The 26,298-nt window shown below is 34.0% G+C and overlaps 1 protein-coding gene across 1 annotated transcript in view; it reads right to left on the reverse strand.

Annotated features, from left to right (window-relative positions):
* GRIK2 (glutamate ionotropic receptor kainate type subunit 2) overlaps positions 1–26,298 on the reverse strand; it is a gene marked incomplete at its 5' end in the record, with an annotated part of 415,974 nt that overhangs the window by 180,589 nt on the left and 209,087 nt on the right. Inside the window, 3 exons of the mRNA XM_080616090.1 lie at positions 5,856–5,969; positions 13,974–14,081; positions 15,139–15,282. Of these exons, the coding sequence (XP_080472216.1) occupies positions 5,856–5,969; positions 13,974–14,081; positions 15,139–15,282 (366 nt within the window). The remainder of the gene's footprint in view (positions 1–5,855; positions 5,970–13,973; positions 14,082–15,138; positions 15,283–26,298) is intronic.

Raw genomic sequence — 26,298 nt, forward strand, 5'->3', positions numbered from 1 at the left:
GCAATCTTGCTGAGGGCACACTCAATCCCACTGTCCATGTCACCAACAAAGATGTTGAATGAGACCGGTCCCAACACCGATCCCTGAGGGACACCACTCGTTACTGGTCTCCAGCCAGACATCAAGCCATTGATCACAACTCTTCGCGTGCGGCCATCCAGCCAGTTCTTTATCCACCAAGTGGTCCACCTATGAAATTGATGTCTCTCCAATTAAAGACAAGGATGTCATGTGGGACAGTGTTTAACACTTTGCACGAGTCCAGGTAGATGACGTCAACTGCTCTAGCCCTGTCCATCAGTTCTGTAGCCCCATCATAGAAGGCCAGCAAATTGGTCAGGCAGGATTTCCCCTTAGTGAAGCCATGCTGGCTGTCACCAACCACCTCCTTGTTTTTCATGTGCCTTAGCATATCTTCCAGAAGAATCTGCTCCAAGATTTTGCCAGGCACAGAGGTGAGACTGACTGGTCTGTAATTCCCCGGGTCATCCATTTTCCCCTTCTTGAAAATGGGGGTTATATTTCCCTTTTTCCAGTCATTGGGAACTTCATCTGACTGCCACGATTTTTCAAATATGATGGACAGTGGCTTAGCAACTTCATTCGCCAGCTCCTTCAGGAACCGCGGATGGATTTCATCAGGTCCCATGGACTTGTGTACGTTCAGGTTCTTAAGATGATCTCGAAGCAGATCCTCTCCTACAGTGAGCCTAGGGTCTTCATTCTCACAGTCCCTGTGTCTGCCTTCCAAGACTTGGGTGGTGTTGTCAGAACATTTGCCAGTGAAGACTGAGGCAAAAAAGTCATTAAGAACCTCATCTTTCTCCAAATCCAGGGTAGCCTGTTCTCCCGATAGCTTCTGGAGAGGGCCTACCTGGTCCCTAGTCTGTCTTTTATTTGCAATGTGACTAAAGAATCCCTTCCTGTTATCCTTAACATCCCTAGCCAAGTTCAATTCTAAGTGGACCTTAGCCTTCCTCACCTGGTCCCTAGCTTCTCGGACAACACATTTCCTTCTAGTTGAGATGCAACACTCTTAAGCTTGAGGTTATTAGAAGTACACAGAAATTATGCTGAATCTTACAAGGGTGATTTTCAACTTTAACTCTTGTATTTTGAGCACTATAAACTACACAGCACACAAATTTAGCTTTCTCAGTGGAAAAAATTCTGAAATGCTTTAAAGTATTTTGCTTTAAGTTTTTACAGTAACTGGTCGCTGGATACAGAGGAGTGGGACTGGGGCAGGAGTGGGATGAAGTTCAGGAAGGGGAGGGTTCAGAGTCTGGATGTTGAAATGGGTATAAGAAGTCTGGGAGAGGTAGTTAGGCACACACTTATCATGACAGAAAAATATACAGAAAGAGGATAAGAAAAGTAGTAAGAGTCGAAAATAAGTGTTGTGGTTAAGAATTGAACATTCTTTTAATTTCCAATGTAAAAAATTATTACATCTGACTAAAAAAATAGAAAAATATGAAGTTTACTTTTTTTTCTGCTAGATAAAAGCAGATTCAACAATTTTCTGGCAGTATACAATTTAAAAAGATTTGTGAAAGAAAAATAATTACTTAGGGCTGCAATATCAGGAACCAAACGTTATCGAGCTATTAATATCTCATTGATTTGAATTTATTGAATTGGTATTGATTGAATAATTTCAGAATGATACAATACTAATTATGAGAAAATTCCTGGTCACAGGTATCTTTCCGCAAAATACCCCATAAAAATGAAAATTAGAAATATTATATATTTGCAATTCTGTCTACAAAAGACATCCATCTTTATAAAGATAAAAAGTTATTTATATATATATATTATATTATTATTTATGTTATTTTATATTTTTATATATATAAATTTAAAATCTGAAAAACTGGCCATTACAATCTCATGTTTTAAATACCTTTTGGGTGCAAAAGAAAGGGAGAGAAAGTATACAAAATGAAAAATGGCATACCTAAAAAAAAAAAAGTCAGATACTGAAACCTCCGTCTTCACTTGATTTTACATCTTGATCTTGAAAACAAGATGGCATTTCTATGGTATCAGATTTTTACACATTATAAAAAGCAGTACTTATAAATAAAATACAGTTTGGGGTTATTACATTTTGAACTAAACAAAACTGTTTAGAAAATCTGTTATAATTATTTCTTCTAAAATATTCAAAGTGATTTTTTCAGAGAAGTATAGATAAAGAAGTATTTTCACATTCCAAATGTAACAAACCCTTAACTTTGAAATTATCATACACCTTTCATAACTTTCACATATTTCTTGAAAATATCAGAATTGAGAACTGTGAGCTTTTCAGAACTATGATCTAAACAGATATAGAAAAGCACATGAACACTAACTACAACGGAAAGGAAAGGGGCATTCATTTCACCAGAACAGGACAAATCAATCTGTATAAGATGTATAGGTTAGTATGTAATTTAGTGTAAACAAACACCATGCATATACGTTTATATATATGGAAATTGAATTACAAAGCTTAAAAGTTTCCCAAGTAAATGTAGAATATGTATAAATAATAATAATAAAAAAGTTATATTTAAAATATGAAAAATAAAATAAAATCAGAGTTCTGACAGTTTGCATAACAAAATCAATTTAGGAGCATCAAATAATAAGAAATCTCTATTAATGGCTTTGAAAGGATTTTTGTTGTATTGTTGGGGTTTTTTTGTTTAGTTGCTTTTTTTAACCATAGGATATGTAGAATGTACAATTTTAATTATGGAAGAAATTTTGAAGTTTCAATGCAGATGGAATTAAAACAATAACATCAAGAAGATCGAGATATCTAAACCTATGGTTACAAAAAGTACAAACAGCATATTTTTATTATTGCTATTTTTCAAATTTTTCTCCTTGTAAAAAGCTGACTATCACTCCACCAGATCTGTTCAGCTGGCATTTTGGGCTGCTATAGGACCAGAACATAGAAACCAGATATGGTTCTGCAACAAAACTACATGCCAGTAGACTTCTGAGAAGTGATAAAGTCCTGGGAACCCTGACCCCTTTTTGCAATAGAGCTACAGAATTGCTCAAGGAATAATCTTTCAAATGGTTACCTGTAGCATGCATTATGCAGAATTAAATACAAAAAATAAGATCACATAGTTCTATCCTTACTTTCAGTATGAATTGCAGTTTATTTATTTTTATTTTGCCTATCAATATATTTTCATCTGCAGTAGACTCATTTGCAACTGAAATGCAGTGTATACTCACAGATGTAAAGATCTTGATGGTTACAATATAAAGGAGGAAAAAAGATATTCAGAATTTCAGAAGACAATTAAAAATAAAAGACATACTAGGATCTTTAGAAGAAAAGTTAGTGTAAAGCAAACTAAGGAGAAAACTGATCAAGAGTCCACAAGCGGTAGTATACTATAGACTATTGAGAGAAAAATAGCATAGAAAAATCACATGAACAGATTAAATGAGAGAACAGCCCTTTTTTAAAGCAGTATTTTCTAGACTGAAAAAAGGAAAGTGATGAAGAAGAAAATATGTTTCTAGGAGCTGTAGTACTTCATACTGTTCCCCTGCACTGTTACAAAATGAATATTCAGTAATACGCTTTCTACCCAACAGAAATATATTTATTAAGCACAAAAAATTAAAGTTACAAAAGTAAGCTAGTGCATGTGCTTTCTGCACCAGAAAAATTTTTGGTTCCCTTTGTTATTCTGAGTACCACCCTTATAATGTCTTCAAATCTGAAATGTTACTGCAACTATCAAAAGTTTTACTGAACAATAACTGAAGTATAAAAGGCAGCTACAAGTGAGATTGTGTAACACCAATTTGAAGTCCTAATGTTTCTTTTAATTAGTTATCTGCAAAGAGGACAGATGCTTATAAAACACCACTAACAAAAGATACCCCTTAAGAGGAAGTGCAACCTGCATTACAAAAAGCAGTTGCTACCATAAAATTTAGGAATCTAGTTCTGTGAGCTTTACAAGTCCAGACATGGTGTTTTTGTTGATAGCATTGCTACTTGCATTTATGTGACTTACCTTTTCTTGAGATCATTATATGAAATAAAATCATGCAAGCGTAAGTATTACCATAGAAAATCAGTATGATACATACAATATATGAACTCAAACCTCACCAATACATAGATAGAATCATAGAATCATAAATTAAATTTTAACACCTCAAGTTATTGTTTCTCATGTAATCTTGCAGGGATTTGATCGTTGTCCCAGTACTGTTATCACTGATCTGGAATCAAGTATACAATTATTGTTAATCAAGTGTACAGGTGATAGGCTGTTTGAATACTGAGTAATGAAAGGAACAGGCCACTTGATAGAGATAGGACGTTATTCTGGAAAGCAGTAATTCTAGAAAGCAATTAGGAAAAACGTGAAACATAGTTATATATTGGTGGAATGCTTCAAGTAAAATTGTAGGCAGGATATCTGGGTACAACGCAACAGGAGTAAAGGGAGGGTCAAGCGGAATCACTAAGAAACATTACTTGATAATGCAGCAGTTCTTATATATACAAAATTCGAAAACTTGTGAAGGGCAGTGGGAAGAAAAAAGACATACTAATATGCTAGAAAAGATGCTTTTACTTTAAGGTACTCTAAGAGGTTTATTTTCATTTTATAAAAAGAGAAACACAAGAGATGATATTAAACTTAATGGTACAAGAGAATGTTGTGGTAAAACTGCGCTGGTCTTAGCATAACAAGAATTTATGCCTGAAAGTGAGTCAGCCACGTTCCAATTATATATCAAGTATGTATTTTTCATTTAGTAGAATAAATGAAAGAAAGGATTTTAGAATATTTTCTATAGTTTGTAGACCCGCAAATAAAAACAGACTTTATATGTAAACAAGTTACCCACTGGGTGGAATTATATGGCTTAAGTTACATAAACGGTTAGAAGCACACTGGCATTTGTATCTATGTACATATGAAGATACATTCTAGTTTGAAATGTCAAAATATATATGTTGGTAGGTAAAAGCTTCTTATTGAAGAATAAAACTGATCAGAAGTGAATTATTTTCTTGATATTTACAAATTTGTGATAATGGTGGCAGCAGACAAACTTGAAAGTATTTAATTTGGTTTGAAATTAAAATTGCTATTTCTAAATTATGATGTAAGTTAGGGAACATTAATTTTTATGTAACTAAATATATGCACTTATAAATAAAAAATACCTCATTCACAACTAAATTTGTCAACAATGGAAATAAAAAATAAGTTACTTAAAATATTTATTTGATCTAGTTCAAATAGCTCAATTAAATTTTTGTATTATTAAAAAATTCAATTTAATAATCAAGTAATAATGGTGATGGAAATAAATGTTAAATACTTAGTACTTAAATAAATAAATACTTAAGTACTTAAATAAAATACTTTAAATAAATGCTAAATACTTTGTACTTAATACTTTCATTAGTGATAATGGTGTTAGTTTAGCAAATGAAAGCAATAAATTTTGCTGGCTAGAATTGTCAGGCTCACAGCCAAACCACTTTTTTAAACACCTTTTGTCCTCTTGTATAGTACTGAACCAAAAATCTTTGTGAAGGAACCAGACAATTTAGTCAACAATAAGGAAAGTGAAATTACTAATCAGCTAAAATAACTCCAAAATTGGGATAATTTACTTACCATTTAGATAAAAGTAAATATCCATGACTAGCTTAACAGCTGGAGTTCATTCATGATGCAGTAATTTCTAAGTTACTGTAACATATACTACAGTGTTTATTACCATTGTAATTAGTACAGCATATTATATTAGCTTTTTGGTATAACTGTGCTTCTGGAAAAGTAAATACAATTACTTACCAAGATGGTGGTAACGATTAAAGAGCGATTGGACAGGGAATCTGTGATGTTTGCTGGTTTTCCTTTCTGATTCTCTGTCATGTTAAGGCCACTCAATGGATCCCAAGTTCCTACCTGTAAAATAGTAAATTACTGTGTAAATTTTCTATTTGTTACATTTCAGCATCCAGAAAAGAACACTATGAGGAAAACCAGATTGCTAACAGGAAAAAAAAAAATTAATTATTGAAACCTGTTCCGTTATTCTTGGTCATTATTTTTGAAGTCTACTTCCTTAAAATATGATTCACAATACCTCCAAGTGTTTTGTGAAGTGCAACGTTAAGTGGAAAATTGATGCACAGAATATCTAAAGCTACTGAATACTTTTTTCTTTCTTCAAGATAAACCACATCTGAAAGTAACTGAAAAGTTAGTTGGAAATTCATTGAGAAGCAAAGACCATAGTCTCTACAGAAGTATCTACCCTTTTCTGCGACCAGAGAGAATGGCAGAGCAAAAAGATGTTTTGGGGTAAAAGTAATGGAGAAGACTGAAAGTAGGTTAAGTGCAATAGCTTTATTGATTTACAGATAAATGTTCAGTATGTAGCTCTTTTGACATAACTTGAAAATCTTATTCCAATAAATTCAACAGGATTTTATGCAAGTAAGAAGGTCCAGGTTTATGCTTTATGGTTCAGCTCAAGGGTAGTTTCATGTGCTACATCATAAGTAATGTGGCTTACGAATACATCCTTTATCTTCAGTTTTATCACTCTAAAACTAAAGTGGGCAAGCAGTAAATACACTATATCATTTTTAGACACTTCAATGTTTGTATTACTCTACTGTTTTAAAAAAACTCCAACAAACCAGAAATGTTTCTTTTCTGTTTCTAGACAGGACTTGAAATATCATTACAGGTACTAAGCATATCTATACTAAAAAGTAAAGACATTTTTAAACTATATCTAGAAAGAAAACATTCTGTGAGGTCTGATTTTGAGTATATATAAATATATATATATGCATATATAAACACTTTTTTTTTTTTTAATCTTATAAACTGATTCCTGATAAATATTTTATATATTTTTAAGTGACTTGTTACAGTACAGCTGCTTAGTAAGTTTGAGATGCAATCAGGTATGGGTTAAATAAAGAGAGTTTAATTTCTAAAATGGATAATACAGCAGAGCATGAATTAGCAGAAGCTGTAATAGGGGAAAGACAAATTTGCTGTAAGAATTTCTGTTCCACAGAAATTAATATTTTAGATTTCTTCTTTGCATAACACTCAGTTCCAAGTTGTCACTCCTATGAATAGCTGTGATTCTTGAATTTTGGACATTCAGTACCTCATAAACTGATGAAAGAAGCATGAAGGGCAGAAAGAAAATGTGTGTCTCAAAAATAACTGTAAAATAAGATCTAATGTATAATTTCAAAGTATTGAAACCAAACCTTACTACAAAAAACTTATTAGTTTGATTTTTTAATATTATTTCATTTGGTGCCTTGAAAGGTTTTTCGAAAACCCAGAATGTTCAGACTTGCAGCTTGACCACAATTTAAAAATTGTAAAAGAATTGAGAATTTAGGTGCAATGTTCTGCTAATCATGGCAATCATAGTGTTTGCTTTACTTCAAAGAAAGACTAAACTAGAATACAATAACAAAAAATGACAAAGATGGGAACTTGAGCCTGCCCCTGCTCTTTCTTCACTTAACTGAAGCTGGACAAATCTCCTTTATGAAATTCAATTTCAGGTAAAAAAGTAAGACAAAAATTTCTAAGAAAACACTATCACCTTATTTGATCAATTACAAATCCTAAATTCATTACATTATATACTTTATTCAAGTTCATAATTCAAATTTATCTTGGCTAAAGCTAACACACTGCTAATTAAAATACATCCTATTCTACTTTTTAATGTAGTCACAATCACAAGCAAATGAATAAATTATCAACTGTCAGAATTTGAGATTTACGTAACTAATCCATATAGACTATCCATGGCATTCCTTCAAAAAGAAACTTGTCTTGACAAGTTATTGCATTATTTTTCTAGACGAGGTTAATTGTACTTATATTGCAATTGTTGTGAATAAAAAAATCTAAGAAATGGACAAAAGCCATATGTTCCAAAAAAGACATTCTTTGCATTATCTTTTAATGAGCTCGAATCCAACAACTTACACCACAGATTTTGATACATTCTAATATTTATAAACACCCAAATCACACAAATATCTTTTTAAAGCTGCTGCTTCTAGAGAAAACTGTGCATAAACTGTGCAGCCAATTCATTCTTTTCTATTTGCTTGAGCACATTTATAATTCTAAAGTAGCCTTTTGAACAGAACTGCTAATGTGTTTCCACTATAAAAGTTTAAAAACCAAAAATGTACAAAAAGTAAAGTAGTCTATTACATATAACTGCAGTTCAAACAACTTAAAATTTACTTCTACAGCATTAAATTTATTTCTAACAAAATTTCAAGTTTTCTTAAAAAGTGAAATAAATTGGTATTCTAATATGTGTTATTAACAATATTCTCAATACAAATCCAAAATATAGCCCCCACGTAAGCTACTACTAATAAATATAAATTTAACCCAGACAAAACCAGTAAAATAATTCATCACTCCCCCCAAAAAATGAAGCATTGTAGAGTTCTGAAACTTAAAATTTACTGAGTTTATATATACTTTATAGTTTACTGATCCTCAGTCTCTTGAGTTTTTATCCAAAAATATTCAGTAAAGTAGCCTTCTTACTTTGGCATGTTTGAGAAAAAGCGATTTATTTTTTACAAATAAGCCAGTATTTCAATTATTCTTTTTTTTAAGCTTCCTTCAAAACTCTCCTGAGAAAAGTAATATTTTTTGTCTCTAAGTTGATCAAAACAGTACATACTACTCACAATGAAGTATCACAAGCATTGTATTAGGAAGGATCACTGACCTTCTGCAGGCTGCATCTAACTATGCAGCCAAATTCAGAGCTATATTCAGTCCCCAAAGAACTTAAAAATACATCTCCCGTTTACCATCTTTGCTTTATTATATCTCGTAGAGTAGTTAGCAATACTAGTAATTACATAAAAAAATAATTCTTTATACTGCATATATTAGTATTATTAGTAATTAGTAATATTAGTAATAATAGTAATATTAATAATTGTAATATTAGTAATATTAATAATTATTTAAAATATTTATTAAAATATTAATAATTAGTAATATTAGTAATATTAGTTCCTTTTATGCATTTCAGTTTGCAAAAAGCTTAATTTATTTTGCTTTCTTCAGATGCTTGCTTTCTTTGCAAATATCATGTTAATATCAATACTGCTGGCTTCCATAGGTCAGTCATCTCACTTGTTTTTACCTTTAAATTTTACATAACCCTCTGTTTATGCCACATCATTAATAAAGATACTAAACAGAGCAATATCTTACATTGATATCACAGTATCACAGTATCACAGTATGTTAGAGATTGGAAGGGACCTCAAAAGATCATCTAGTCCAATCCCCCTGCCAGAGCAGGAACACCTAAATAAGGTTACATAGGAATGTGTCCAGGCGGGTTTTGAATGTCTCCAGAGAAGGAGACTCCACAACCTCCCTGGGCAGCCTGTTCCAGTGTTCTGTCACCCTCACTGAGAAGAAGTTTCTTCTCAAGTTTAAATGGAACCTCTTGTGTTCCAGTTTATACCCATTACCCCTTGTCCTATCATTGTTTGCCACTGAGAAGAGCCTGGCTCCATCCTCGTGACACTCCTCCTTTATATATTTATATACACTAATAAGGTCCCCCCGCAGTCTCCTCTTCTCCAAACTATAGAGACCCAGCTCCCTCAGCCTTTCCTCATAAGGGAGATGCTCCACTCCCTTAATCATCTTAGTTGCCCTGCGCTGGACTCTCTCCAGCAGGTCCCTGTCCTTGAACTGAGGGGCCCAGAACTGGACACAATATTCCAGATGCGGTCTCACCAGGGCAGAGTAGAGGGGAAGGAGGACCTCTCTCAACCTACTGACCACCCCCCTTCTAATACACCCCAGGCTGCCACTGGCCTTCTTGGCCACAAGGGCACAGTGTTGACTCATGGTCACCCTGCCATCCACTAGGACCCCCAGGTCCCTCTCCCCTACACTACTCTCTAACAGGTCGTTCCCCAACCTATATTGGAACCTGGGGTTGTTCCTGCCCAGATGCAGGACTCTACACTTTCCCTTGTTATATTTCATCAAGTTTCTCCCTGCCCAACTCTCCAGCCAGTCCAGGTCCCGCTGGATGGCAGCACAGCCTTCTGGCGTGTCAGCCACTCCTCCCAGCTTAGTGTCATCAGCAAACTTGCTGACAGTACACTCAATTCCCTCATCTAAATCATTGATGAATATATTAAATAATGCTGGTCCCAATACTGACCCTTGAGGCACTCCACTAGATACAGGCCTCCAACTAGACTCCACCCCATAGACTACAACTCTCTGGCTTCTGTCCTTCAGCCAGTTCGCAGTCCACCTCACTACCTGATCATCTAGGCCACACTTCCTCAATTTAGCTATGAGGATGCTGTGGGAGACTGTGTCGAATGCTTTGCTGAATATGATGATATGCTGGACAATGAATTACAACTCATTTTGTGTCATCTATTTTCATCCTGTGTGTAGGGTCCTGAGCAAGGTTTCAAGCCAGTTGTTAACATCTTTATTCAAAAGATGTGTTTCTTCTTCAGTGAAAATTTTTCATATCAAAAATGGTATTAAATTCAGGTGGTTTTTTATCTCCCTGAAGTATAAAGTAATTTTCCTTATGATGCATCTCCAGTGTAAATACTGGTTGACTGATTATAATTTAAATTATATTTTACTTATTATACTGGATTGTCATAGTTTGGGATTTTCATTGTGCTTAATCACAAATTGTTTCAGTGTGTCCAGAGTGTCTGTTGGCAAATTTTGCTGTACCTTACATCATTAGCAGCACTTCAATTTTTATTAATTCTGTAATTTTCATCTGACAATGCCAGACATGAATTTTTATTTGGAAATGCATGGCTTTTTTTTTTTTCTGCCGTCAGTGACTTCAGAAGTTATTTTACTTAAAATACATAATTTAGGTAATTTCTCATTATACTAACCAGGAAATTTATCTAGAACATTTTTTCATCAAATCTCAAAAAAAAAAAAAAAAGAAAAAAAAAGTAAACAATAGGTCTTCTAGAAATACTTCACAATAACTCTTTTCCTGACATGAATATTTTTCTCCTCAAGATATTTCATTTTGTCACAAAAGCATTTCAGACTACAGTTGAAATTGTTGAACTGTTGTCCTTCACATAAGATGTCTTTCACCAATATTTTGAAAGAGTTTATATGAAATAATAGATATTTAAAGTATGGGAAAACTGCATACATAACATAGAAAATTCCCACACCCTATCTTCTCTCATCCCACAAAATGAATGAATGAATAAATAAATAAAAAAATAAAAACTCTTCAGGCACTCTAACTACATAGGAAGAGAGGCTTGACAACGTGGTAGTTTGAAAGGAACAGTGGGAACACAAAAGAAAAGGACAAAGATGGTGAAAGTCTGAAGAAAAAAGAAAGGGGATGTAAAAAGCAAACAGATGAAGAGGGGCAAATGGACAGGGATTAGATGGAAAGGGAAATGAGCAGGGAGGAGGGGAAAGGAGAGAGAGGAAAGAGAGAGGGGGAAAGAGAGCAAGGAAAGCATAGAAGAAAGCAAGAGAGAAGCAGTGGGATGTAGAGAGGATTGCACATGTGACAGAAGGAAGGTAGGGGACAGAGAGGAAGAGGGATTTATCACAGCTTTAATAAAGACAATCTGAAGGGAAAATAACATTTTAAAGAAAACAAAAATAATAATAATAAAAACCACACTAACTTTGAGACAGCTTTTTTAAATGAAAGGACTGGCTAAAACATATTCTTTCTACTAGGAAGTGTCCAGCTCTAGAGTTTAATGGGCTCATCCTGAATTCAAGTATTGGATATTCTTTCAGAATAACCAAGTTTTCTTCAGAGAAAAACATTTTTCAGCATTGATTTATCTTTCTCAGTAAAATACCTTATATTTACTAAGCAGTTCCATCTGATGTGCTTAATTTTCCTTTTCCTAATCTCTTATTATTGCAACCTACAGAAACTGCTCTGCTTTTCCTCATATGTATCTTGGTGTGGCATTCCTCATCATTCTTTGCCAGTATTTGCCTAACTTCTAAACTTTCCTAATACATGATAACTAATTCCTACTGCTCTTTTCAAAGACTCTTATCACGTTTTGCTGAAAGATTGTTATCACATCCCTTTATCACAGGGCCAAAATGAGCAGTGAAGGTAATAAAAGTATCTTCCTTTTCTGTGAACTTCTGTATAGGGAGCTCAAGCGCTTACTGGTTATTTTTAAATATCCATATCATTTTCACAACTGTTGTCTCTTCCGTATCTTCCATTATTATTTTTTCCCAAGTTAACTTTTTCCTATGATGGTTTTTAGAGTACAATATTTCCTGTTGAATTTTATTTTCTTCTCATGTTTCTAAACTCTGTAGACCTTTCTGTTTTATTTCTATATTCTCAGCAGGGTACACATCTAATATACTCACAACTGAGATATTTTTATCCAGAAAAACCATGTTGTTTGGTAGTTCTTAAATTCCACCCAATGTTCTTACAGCTAATCTTGATTACAGAGACTGCCTTTCCTCATTTTCAACAGTTGTGACTTGCATGAAGACTCTTCAGCCACTACTGACACATTTAGCTATTTCTATTCTTTTATTTATGTTTCCAGTAAGGAAGACAGATTACATTATATCTATTCTACTTCTACACAAAGCTAATTTACTTTCCAAGTCTAATCACTGCTATATTCCTCTTATTCCTCTCCTCCTTTTCCCCCCTCCCCCCCCCCTTAAGTTTTTCGAGCCCTTCATGGAATACTTCATAGGAAGAATCTTTACTATCAGTACATTGCTGAATATTTAAAGACATAGTTTAGTCCTTTAATCATAGGTTTGTCACTGGATATTTTAAAATATGTTATTACCTATGGAAGTGTTTCAAAGCAAGCTCATGGCATCTAAACCTTTCTAAAAATCTTCCTAGTAAAAGAATATTAATATTCTAAAAGTAATATTGATGGGGAAGTTTTGGATTTGTTGTTTATGCTGTTTCCTCCGTTCAATGATTTATAAAGGAAAAGGAATGCAACTCTGTTGCATGGTGTCTTCCGTTAATTTCTTCTTTTATTTGCGGCCACAATATCACCTTGGGGCAATAGCTAATCATCCTTTATCTGAAGATGAAGGAAAACATAATGATTACAGAACACAAATGCCATAGCTATATATAAATGACAAAGCAGATGCAAATTGCAAAACCTTGGTCGGCTGATCACAAGTGTGAGATGCAGCTTTCTGCATTGCTTCTCCATGACAGGGTGGCTGGAGAAGAGAGAGAAGGTGATCTGATTTCAGATCATCATGCTGTCATGTAGGCAGGACATATATCTGTATGTTTCCCAGCACCTTTAATTCAAATATGGACAATTTTAAGCTAAACAGAAGACATACAAACCTGTCAGGCTACCTATTCTTAATTTTTTTTTTTTTTTTTTTACAATTTACAGATGGAAACTTTGTATTCCAAGAAAAGAATCAAAGTTCCCTCTTAACAGAAACAGAAAACTGACAAAATGAAAGAGTTTTTTTTGTTCTGTTTGGGGTAATTCTTCTTGAATTAGTAAGATGTGAAGAAAATACAAATACACATACCTACAGGTTCACACATGAGGATAGGCAATGGATTAGAGCGATAACTAAAACTAAACTCAATATAGACTGAAGGATATTAATGCGTGGCTCTTTCCCGGCCCTCCTGAATCTAAGATTATGGCTAGAAGCACACAGTTAAGAAGACAGTAACTGTCAGATGTCAACAGCTTTTACTAGAAGACTTTAAAACCAGATATGAAGTTGAGAACAGGTATTTTGTTTCACGTAACACCTGAAATGTTATTGAAAAGGCTACTACTTTTAGGGGGTGGGTTTTGTTTTGTTTCCCATCATTTTGGAGACAAATATCTTACACACCTTTTCAAGTCCTTCTTCCTTGAGGCTGATAACATCTAAATCAAAATCTGTCCTTAAGCCATTGGTTTTGTTGAAAGTTATCCTGCCTGTGAGGCCTTCCCAGTGGGCCTATGGAGAAAGAAAAAACAATTTCTATAAATAAATACCTCTTCTTTTGTCCCAAAAGACCAAATTTTACATCTGCCAAAATGGAAACAAATTATTCATACTAACTAAATAATTTACCTTGCTACTGGTTTTTAAAAAATTTATCTTGTATTCACTTTTTGTGAATTAAATCAATCTTCCTTCAGTGTTCACAGCCAATTTTTTAAACAATCCTCCATGTTAGCCAATAGACTATCTTACTGCATGAGATAAAAGACTGTTTTGTTTTCATTGCTCTATCATCCATGCATACGTTTCCCCTTCTGCTTCCCTACATGCCTCCACCTTCCCATCCTAAAACGGCGATTTCTTTCATTGATGTGGATTTCATTTTTCTCTCAGGAGATTTTAGTCAAATGAAGGTTTACTTTTGAAAGATGCTGAGTCCCCTGAAACTACACTGAGACAACAAAAATTGAGGTCACTGAGACAGTCTTTCAGAACTGATTCCTTAATTTTATTAAAGTACAATATCTTCATTTCATTTTAATGACTATCTGTCAGTATCTAAGTAGCATGCTAGGAGACCAAAGCCACATACGTTAATTCACCATGTGAGGGCAGGGTGGGGAGGAAATGAGAGAGAGAAAAAAAATTAAATCAGGGGATAATTTTCATTCTTGACTTCTTTGAACTTATACTAATCAGTTGCTGAGTTTTTCATAATCATTCTATGGTCTATAGTTTGGGGTTTCGGGGCTTTGGACTTTTTTTGTCACAGATGTTTGACACACACACTATAAGTCCCAATGATCTACAAACAAAACTTTTATTTAGAATGCAGTTCTTTCATCTTTTTATGTTTCTCTGTTCCAACTTATACTTCAGGAAAACTCATTTTCAAATAAAAATGCTGTCTTGCCTGATAAACTCCTTACACACAACAAGCTGAGAGATTCCCATTTACTGGAAAAAAAAAAAAAAAGAAAAAGGGCACAATTCAAGTAGAATAGACACAAAAGAAAGTAAGAGTAGGGAAAAAGGAAAGCAACGAAGCAGGACACTATTAGTGACTTACCTCCTTAATAAGACTCATAAAGCGGGTCCCAAAGCGCCATGGTTTGTGGCGATTGCACTGTAGTGAACTGACAGTCATTTGTGGGAACTGCTGGACAGCCACTGACACCACATGAACCGCATCATACATTAGTGCTGCATCCGTCTGAAATTAGAATGAAATCAGAACCGTGAACACAAAAAACCCATATGTGACAGCCCAGTAGTGAGAGAAGGAAACAAGAACTTAGCACTGCTCACTTTGTTAAAGACAGCAAATGATCTGATTGCTTGTGTAACACTGTAAAATGCAGCTTTATTACCAAGTCCTAAATAAAATGTGTTGGGACCTTCAGACTCAGCTTTTCTCTTTTTAATGCTGAAATAAGGGCCCAAATACCAATATTCCAGGATCACGGGAGAACACTGGTATCTCTGATGACTCATGTTACTTTAAAAAAACCAGTGCATTGAGGCCATATATATCATTATATGCACTTTTGGTTCAAACCAGTCATTTTCATGAGTGAGGCAAAAGAAAAAAAAAAAAGAAGTTCAGATTATCAAGGTAGCTATGAAGGAAAGTGTATAGGCTAAGGAAATAATGATTTTCTGTCTTGAAATTACCAACTAGAGTCCCACAAGTACTCAACTGATTCATTAACAACTTTTTTTATGGGTATCAGTTTAAATCCCTGTGACAGATCTATCCAGCACCTTCTATAAAAAGAGGCAAATTAGAATTACATTAAAATATGTATGCATTTTAATAGTTTTCATGTCCCATCCTAAATAAATAGGCTGTTTATGTGTGGTATGTGTTAACCAATGTTGTATTAGCAAAGGACAGAAGCAGCCACTCAGTACAGACTGGCATGCTATACAAGAAACTGACATCTCTCTCTTGTTCTGTTTGATAAACAGAGGCAAGCCTTGGAACTAAAAGCAAGAAAGGACCTTAGATTCAGTTGGTGGAGATGACTTCTATGCCATCTGCTCAGCATACCTTAGAGGAAAAGGACCTCTTTCCCCTTCTCATTCATATAATTAGTGAGCTGTGAAATTAGTTCTTTAATGGATAGGAAACCTGGAGATTATTGCTCTTGTCACAATACAATACAATACAGTTCAAAATGAGCTTATATAGTGCCTTTCATGCAAATGCATCCCAAGGCTCTTTACAATAAAACTAAACATAAAAATGCAGAAATGTTCCACCATTATAGCCCATAAGCTACTGTTAAAGAGGAAAATATACGTTTACATTTAAATGGCTCTCCCAAGGAGAGATTTCAAAATTCAAACAGAAATAAATCCTAATTTTAAAATAGCCAGTATAATAGCTTTCAATGATCTCATATGCCAAGTAGATTATGCACAAGTTCCAAATCAGCCAGAAAATATTTGTGCTGCCAAATTGTTCATTATCTTCAAGGCATTAAAGTGCTTTTAAGGCAAGCTGATACTTGATGAAGAGGCAGCAAAACCACCAAAATGTTGGAATGACATACTGAATAAGCATCGCACAAAGCTTAATATTCTAGAAGCAGTACTTGGCAGTAGCTGGAATCTAGACAACACTTTTTAAAATAAACTACACAAGAGTGGAACACATTACTCTGGCTCAGAAATGCAAACATTTTTCTTTTTTTTTTTTTTTAAATCAGTTTTACTTCTAAAACTGTAGTCCTTGCACCAGCGAAAAAAAACTGAAATTGCTGTGAGGCTTTTGCAAAAGCAGCCTATGAAGAAGTAACCAGAAGTTGATTAATTAGATATGAATTTGAACATGGAACTGATAAGACTCATTAGAAAGAATCAAATGGACATTATGCCAGATTCAGAGCAATATAGATTTCTGCCAAACTCTGTAAGCCAGTGAGCTGGAAATCTCTAGGATGTCAAGACAGTTAACTCCAGTGGAAGCATTAAAAAAGACATTTCAGTTTTAGAAGTAATTCAAATTCTGATAGTATTCTTCATATTTGACTGACAAATATTGCTTCACTGGAAATAAATCTACATCCGAATGTACTTCTTTTCAGTGCACACAACATAAACTAGTCACTGGCTAGAAGCTGAGTGTACTATTTGATTTTTAGATAGTACAAGATAAAATCCTTATTTACCTAAGATGAGATTCCACAATCCACCTTTTATAGGAAGATTAAAGTTAAATGTAGGCTTAAATGTTTATACTGAATAAAGATAGAACCATATACTCAAAAATACTGGTTTAGTGGTTCAGTATTACATGCATTTCACTGGGTGAAATCATTAATTTTACTGCAAGAGAAATAAACAGCACAGAACTCAAGAAAATATATAAAGTATATAATTGAATTGCAGGTTGGGCTCGCCTCTTGGCTTGTCACTTTACCTTTTTACTGAGAGACAGGAATTAATAGCTATTGGCCTAGCTCATTAGCTAGCTCATTCATTCATTAGCTTTATGTCTCACTGCCTTTTGTCCATACAGTTTTCTCTTAAATCACACTTTTGGAACTAGGCTTTGTGGTACAGGAACTACTGCTGGTTTCAGCAAGAGCCTGTTTGAGAACCACGAGGAAACACCCCTAAATTAATTTTTTTAGGATTTTCTTTCATCTAAACAAAAATTTACACTCTGGAAGGAAGAAAAGGTAGAAATTTCAAGAGAAGCAGTGATTCTTGAATTTCAATTGGAAACCTGCTACAATGTTTCCATTCACTGAAGCACACATAAAACAATAAAAATATTGTATCGAAAAAATACATTAGTATTGTTTTAGCCAACTCATATAAACCTCTTAAGAATTACACAGTATTTCACAAATATATCTTTATACAGTTTCTTAATTGTAGGTTAGGGAGCTTTTTAGATGCACAATGCTATTTACTATTCATGATGAATTTCTTGGATATAGATAAACTAATCTAAAATACTGATCATGATACTGTCATTTTTATTTGTACAACTACAAAAGAAAAAAATACAACTACAGAAGCTACAAAAACTTTTCATCAAATTGAATAGAATGACATTGAGTTAAGTGATTAAGATGTCATGTGACAGATGTCTGTAACCACAAGTATTTTTCAGTTGAGTCTATCAAATAACTAGGAAGTTTGTAGCTCTTAGAAGTAACAGCTTAACCAAATACATTATTTCAGTCATAATATATCTCTGATAGAGACAAACTACTTATCTGTGTTCGATTTTTCTCCCAAACTCAGTTGGATATTACACATTTTGTCTCAATACTGTTCTATCATTCCTTTATCTCCTCTCTTACAGCGAGTGTTGTGTTTGCTTCTACTTTTTACATGTTTTTCTGTATAATCACTTTTGAGTCCTGCTAAACTACTTGCTAAATACTGTCTAAAAAATTGCATGGAAGTACTCTAACCTTACTGTGAAAGGGCTCTGGTGGAGCTAGACCTAATATAAAGAAGGTAGAAAAAAGAAAAGGTAACTCTATTATTAGAGAAAGAAGCTATTATTTTTCTCTGGGCCCCCTCAGAGTAAAAGGTGGCCTTCTTTGTCTCCAACTCCACCCAAAGATGTCAAAGGAACGTAAACTCTAGTAAATATATGCTGTGATTTTCATCACATGTTTGCTTGCCCTGGTTAATCAGTATTGTAGGGTTTGAGTTTGAGGACTTGGAGCTGGGGCAGGAGGTTGGAAGGGTTTTTATTGGTTTCTAACCTGTATGGGTGAAGCTGATGCAGAAGAAAACCACTATGGCCTGGGTCTCAGCCAAGAAGAAATCTTTCCCATGTAACGGAACTAATAAACTGCTTCTCTGCTAAGTTCTTCTGCTATGCAAAAGGTGTGATTTTTAGTGACCTTCAGCATGGCTGGTAGGTTAGGCAAGAATCAGCTGAAAATCCTGAAACCAAACTGTCTATGTGCTACAGCTGCAGCCTAAGATCTAGGTTTGTATTTTAAGACCTTCCAAAAAAAAAAAAAAAACGTGAAAGGACTCACACTGACATACAGATATCCAAACAAACCTTAAAGAACAGAGGAATCATGGTCTTCATAATCATCTTCAGACTAACTGTACATAAGAGTTCACTGGTGCTGTTTGATATCTGACTCAATGAATGTGCTAACTGCTTTTGGAATACCTGTGCTTAATTAACTATTAAGGGTTAAAGAAAAAATTGTAGATTCCACATTTAATGACCTTGAATCATTACTTGTGTGTGAACCTTATTAACACAGCAATGTTTTTGTATGACATTTCCATTTACCTCCACTGAACTATATAAGGATTTCAAGTACAATAAACCACTCCCCTCTGGTTATTGTCTCAGTTCTCCAGCATTATCTCTAAATTGTAAAAACATGTGTTTTGTTTTTAAAAGACTTGATTTTTATCACACAATAAATTATAACACTAATTTAAGATGAAGGATTTCTAGACCAACACTATTTCTTCATGAACTGTATCAGAAAAAGTACACTTCTCAAACAGAAAAAAAAATCATAATTCAGCTTTTACTGTAACAAATTTTAGTTCTCTATGATCTGAAAGAATTTTCAATTACTCAACTACATATGATTTAAAACAGTTTGAAAGCAGGACAAAACCTTCAGGTTTTCAATTAAATATTAAACTAATGTGATTGGTTTTCCCTGTAATTAAATTTATTACTAATAAAAGTCTACGAAGAACTATGGTCTTTTACTTAAAAGGTGATCTGTGAAGTACTGGAAAACACCAAAAAAATTTTCTATATAGAGTGACATATGAAATAAGTCAACGGAAAAGAGAAGCTTAATAAATTCACTTTTTTTTTCTTCAGTATTTGATCTAGTGTGGATCCCAGACAAGGATGAGTTATTCACAATGACAATAATTCATTTTTGTAGATCAGAAGGTTCTTGTATTTAGAAATCTGTGATGCACAATATCTCATAATTTCCCTGTTTTCCAAAGTTTTTCAGCAGCTGTGTTGAACTCTTTTTCCACAGAAAAGAAGCCAGAGAAGAGGGCCAAACAAGATTTTAGGAAAAAGAAAAAAAAGAAAAAAATCAATAAAAAATTTGGTTTAAAAACCAGCATTTTAAGAATGTCTTATTTATTTATTTAAAAGTTCTTAAATTTTAACAATTTAAAAAAATTAAACTTCTTAACCCTTTGCAAAATTCTTTTAAGTGTAAGATATCATTAAAGATGACATCATGGCAAGCATGATGCATACTTGTTTACAGCAATCTGTATTTTGTGTTTGAACTTGACTTTATTCAAGTCATGCCCAGTAAAAGCAGACTGATACCCCTTTACCTCTGAAAGAAAGAAGGAAAAGGAAGAGGAAATAAAAAATGAAATATTTTATGTGTGTCAAAAGAGGAATAAAATTTCCAAATTTGTCTCAAAATTAAATTTAGGTACAACTCTTCTAAAATGCAACTTGAAACTCTCTGGATAGATAGTCAGGCAAGACTAAATTTTCCACAACAGAAAAGATGTTCTCAAAATATGTTCTTCATCAAAGACAAAGCAAATGAGAGAAAAAATTCAATGGTGTAATATTCTATATGATAGTTGACAGGCCCTGTCCTATCACAAGGTGGAGATCTGAATCTGCATTTACCAGTCACTACTGTTATTAGAATCCGGTTACATCATAAATTAGCTATATCCAGATTTTCATGCAAAGACACATTCTAGCAAACAAATTGTTCCATGCAAAACAAAACTGCAAATAATCTTGAAACATAGTATCCTGATTCTCTAGTCAGTTCTGTGTTAAACTGAATTAACTCACTAAAACTTTAAAGGGTAGACACCGTATACTTCACTTGAAATACTGCCAAGAACTCTAAATCGCATAAGCTTTTTCCACTGATTAGTAAAGAATGCATACACTTTTCTATTTTTTAGCTCTTATGCTATATTCACCTGCATATTATCTGAATAAGTACTACTACATTAAGCAGGAGAGCATATATTTTTCCTATGTGGCTCATCATTCTCTTGAAGACTATGTCTTCCTTTCTCTAGTCAATCAAGTTTTGCCCTTATGAAATAAGTCCAACAACATCTAAAGGGCCAAAGTGTTCAGGGGATTCTGCCTCATGCCTAATGGTCACTAATGTATTCTGAAAAATTTAATGCATTAATTGAGGCTTAAATTATTTTCAAGTGTGACTTCATTAGCTGCATTAAAAATAAAATGGAACTGAATGCAAATGCTTGCTAATGTATATTTGCATTTGTTTCCTGGGTGACCACGACAAAAGTATCCAGATAAATGTATAACAGTGGAAGAACACTTCCCCACTTCTTTTTTTTTAACAAGTCCTTGAAAATGCGTGAACATGTTAAAAGCAATTCATATGGAGTCTTTAACCCATTCTGCAACTTATTTTATGATATCACTTTTTACTGACTCGATCTCAATACACAGCCAACTCAGACCATAGTATCGTCTGAAATAAACCTAGTTCAGAATGAGTGTGGTCACTGTTTCAACAAAGTTTTAACATGCTCCTTTCATACTGCACCAAGATTCTCTTTCTGAGCTTCTATTTATGATACCTGTCCTTGCAAGTGTTTAGAATATAATGAGAATGTTACCTTCCTATTTGGCAAAAGGAGTTTAAGTACATAAGGCAGGGTATGTTCCAGAAGGACTGAATTTTCAATTGGTCATTATAAACTGTATTTTATTTGTTATGCAACAGTAATGCCTTAGATAGAATACTGGATGCAAATTCAGGTTCTTGTGGTTTGGGGTTTTCTTTTTTTTTTTTTTCAGTTTTATTTTGTGGGGTTTTTTTTCAACTTGCAATATATCCAGACTATTTCTAGTCAGCTTTATGAGAGACACAGTTGGCACAGAACAATTAGGAACCTAAGAAGACTAGTACTATTTCTTTGATCTAACAGCCTGAAGAAATAGTGGATACTAGAGGTACAATGAAGAGGACAGCCTAGTTAAGACTCCTCCCTTCCCAGCATAAACTTTGTATGAAGAAATAACACTATTTAGGATGCACTACACAATAAGGATTTACAATGGCATACTTACCTATTTCAAAGCCCTCAAAAATGTTTCAGAATCAATCTCAGCCTAGGCTAAGCAGTGCTTCTCCTTTAATAATTACTTTTTTGTGTGTTATCCTTACTGATAATTTAATACAGAAGACATAATCATTAATTTGAAAACCTTAGGTAAAGGGTACATTTAATAAAGAGCAAAACACTTCCTTTTTATATTCTACCAAACTCCCCATCACCTGCCTTTCATTTTTCCCCATATTAGTCTTATCTTCTAGATTATTTCCATTGTGAGGTCAGTGAACTGAAATAGGTCTCTGCTTTTTTTAGTTATTACTATTTTCCTTGGGAGATTGATTTTATCACAGAAGCTGACTCCTCTTCCCTTCTTTCAAAAAACTCAGGGAAAAATAGATAAGAACAAATATGTGAGAAAAGTCTGACAACGCTCAGAGGTTAGAACTGGGTGACCACCTACAGTACAGAAGAGCTCTCATTATTAACAATGTCTATTACTTTCCTTAAAAGCTGTCCTTTTTGACAGAAATTTATAAGGTTGTGTTTAAAAGTTACTGGATATGAACTACAGAAATTACAATAATGTACATAACTAAGATTGACATTTTAAAATATGTAGTTTCTTTATTATAGATACTACTATTGCATGGTCAGAAAAATTTAAGGTCCAGGTTTTCAATTATGTTAGGATAATGTGATCTTAACCCACAAACCAGAATAACTGGTAACATAAGTACTCTCTTCCTCAAGTTCTCATACAGTGTGGTGCCAACAGTGATAACAGTACCCTACTTGAAGCTTGATTCACCACATGTCTTTGATCAGCTACCTCCAAACTACAGGTAGTTGAATGATATGTTAACACTAATAAATCATAAGCAGGTGATACAAGTCAGCATGCTGTTTCACAGTAATGTATCAACTGTATGGAAGAATAAACCAGAATTAGGAAATCTTTAACTCTCAGAAGTATTAGAAAAGAGATTGAAAGAACATAATTTCTGTAGCCTAAGAAAACAAAGAATGAGAACAACTGTTGAGGGGAACAGAAACCGGAGAAGAAAGGAAAGCTTAAGAGCACAGAAAAACAAGCATGGATACAAAAATGACAAACTGACAAAAATCAATAAGAATAATTTTATCCTACAGACAGATAGCGGCTTAAGTTGTATTAGATTTAAAAATCTTTAGCAATCATTATAAGAACTACTGCACAAGACCATCAATAGAAGATAGTTCAGTTAGATCATGCCTGACAGAAGCAGCAGCAAACACACAAATTCTACAGACCCAACATATCACTCCTACTCACAGGAAGCTCTCCTACTCAATGAAATTAAGGTGAAATGGCTTGCAAAACTAGTTCCTTCTCTCCTCGGGTAATAAAATCTATTGTCCCTGAAACCAGTTCACTTAATTCTCACTTGCTAACACATTCCACAATACATTCTCCTGAGTGAGATTTAATAAAACTTTCAGCCTGGGATTAAATTTTACTGGTTTATGAACTGTTAAATTGCAATGTATGCTTATTAAAGCTGGTGGTTTCTTACCTGTTGACACATTCACAACCCCACCCTTGGGTACAATTAAGCAAACAGTAGAGATTTGCTTTTCACCCCAAAATACATATTCCAACTGGGAACAAGATATGAGTGTCAGCAGGCTGATATTCTTGTGGAATAAGTAGAAAGAGTCTGATGAAAGTTAGGAATTCATCTTTTGCTTCAATGTTTAAGTTTGATTGGATGACAATCTGGTTTCAATGACAGTCTCTCTACCCAAGGTTTGCTATTCTGATGTAAGGTTTAGCTGCACTTGATCTGAACTTTCTGATCAACTTCTCATTCTCACTTATTTTTGAATCAATCATTTATTGGGCGGGTTATCTGTCACCACCCTGTACAAGTGGTTAGAGTAGCTTACACCTTTCCAATCACCAGAAGAGGAAATATTTCCCAATATAAATCATTCACCCAACGTTGTCATTTAGTTTTATCTGAAATAAACACTGTTAACTGTATGGAAAAAATAAAGGAAAAGAAAAAACTGCTCTATAATGATCTTTTTTAGACATTTATTTTCTCCCATTTTCTATTTTCTGGATAATAAGACCACATAAAGTGTGATTTCATAAGACTGTAAATGTCATATCATGTAATAAACTTTACTAATCCAAGAAGAATATTACTTTCAGTGTATTGTGTGCAATAGCCAATACCATCTGACTGCATAAGCACTTGCAGAATTGTGTTTATAATATACAATCATGAGCAAGGTGTTAATATTTTAGGTTTCTATATACCCTTGAAAACAAATGTAAAATTTCCTGTTGAAAGTTATTCTGAAGTACTTTCTTAATCTTTCTTCTGAACTTTAGAAATTATGGTATGTGCTATAATATTTTTTGCAATGAAAAACTCCATCATGAGCTTTTATACACCTTAAGGACAGATAGTAGAAAACTAATTACCAGGAACAATGGGTCGTTATTTGGTTTTCAGTAGTCTATTTCCTTTCATCTGTTCTCCTGCTCAAAAATCAATGATTGTGATCACTGCAACTCCTTCAAGCACATCCATAATAAAGAGCTGACTGCTACTATTATATTAGCTCAGCATTCAAGACTTATCACACTACATGGAAAGTCCCTATTCATGAGCATTTCATAAGTAATTACAGAAAGATCCTACTCAGCATAAACACTGAAAACCTTTGCACCCACATGCAGCAAGAAAATACACCTGATAATGCAAAAAAGAGAGACATAAAGTTAGAATAATCCAGAGATTAAATACAAATCTAATAAAAAACTGAAGAAAAAAAAACATCTTAAAGAAGAATCTCTGCATAATCTATTTTTGTATACTGTAAAATTTTGATAATATTTGAGGACTTCAGAGCTTTCACACCTTCAAATTTTTAAACAAAATGACAAAAATAAATGTATACTTATGACTTTGAAATGCAGAGACAAAAGAGTTCTAAATCTTCATAATAAATTGCCTCCTCCTGCTTTCAACAAGCTTCAGTTACTTTTCTCTCCCCTTAGAAAAACTAATGACACAGATTTTAATATCCTCAGAAAAAAAAAAACAAACAAAACCAAGATTACCTGTGCAGCCTTGCAAAGTTCATGCTTGCAGGAGAAAGCAAATTGTTAAGTAGTGTACAAACTTAAAAAAAAGGAGTATATGTTCATTTCAACAAACATTATTCTGTGTTACATCATTCTTCTATAATTCCTTTATTATGTCCTATGGATCGGTTTGAAATAACTTTTTGGTTTTTTTTTTTCTTTTGGATTGACACCTCCATATAATCTGTAATACCCAAAGGAAAAGGTAATCAGAAAGACTGGTCTGTGATATAGGATATCAATCTTTTGTTTAGATTTATAAAGTAAAATTCATGTGCTTTTTTTTTGGGGGGGGGGTTGGGTTTGGTTATTTGCTTGGTAGGTAGGTTGGTTGGTTTTTTTTCTTTTCTTTAGTTTTGGTGGCTTTTTTGTTTGGTTTGTTGGGGGTTTTTTTTTGTTGGTGTGGGTATTTTAGTTTAGAGTTTTCACCTTTGTATAATCTTCAATCAACTTGTATGTTATTGTCCTGGGTTGGGCTTTAACAGTTATTTTTCTCCTTCTTAGTAGCTGCTGCAGTGCTGTGTTCTGGCTTTAGTCTGCGAATAATGCTGATCACGCCCGTATGTTTTATTTGTTGCTAAGGACCACTTACCCTGGTCAAGGACTTTTCAGTCTCATGCTTTGCCAGTGAAGAAGGGCACAAGAAGCCAGAAGGAAGCAGAGACAGGGGTATTCCATACCACAGTGTATCATGTCCAGTATATAAACTGCGGGGAGTTACCAAGAAGGAACCAGTTGCTGCTCAGGTCTGTCTGGGTATCGGTCAATGGGTGGTGCACAAATGTATTGTGCATCACTTGTGTTTACTGTGTGGTGTTTTTTTTTTCCTTTCCATTCTCCCCTTAATTCCCTTACCATTATTACTAGTAGTAGTAATAGCAGTTTTATATTATTCTTTAGTTCTTGGCCTGTTCTTATCTCAACCTGTGGGGTTTACATTCTTTTGATTCTTCTCCCTGTCCTGCCTGGAAGGGGTGGGAGAGAAGGAGTGAGCGAGAGGCTGCATGGTTCTGAGTTACCGGCTGGGCT

This window comes from Psittacula echo (genome assembly GCF_963264785.1).
Source record: "Psittacula echo genome assembly, chromosome: 4".
Classification (NCBI taxonomy): Eukaryota; Metazoa; Chordata; class Aves; order Psittaciformes; family Psittacidae; genus Psittacula; species Psittacula echo.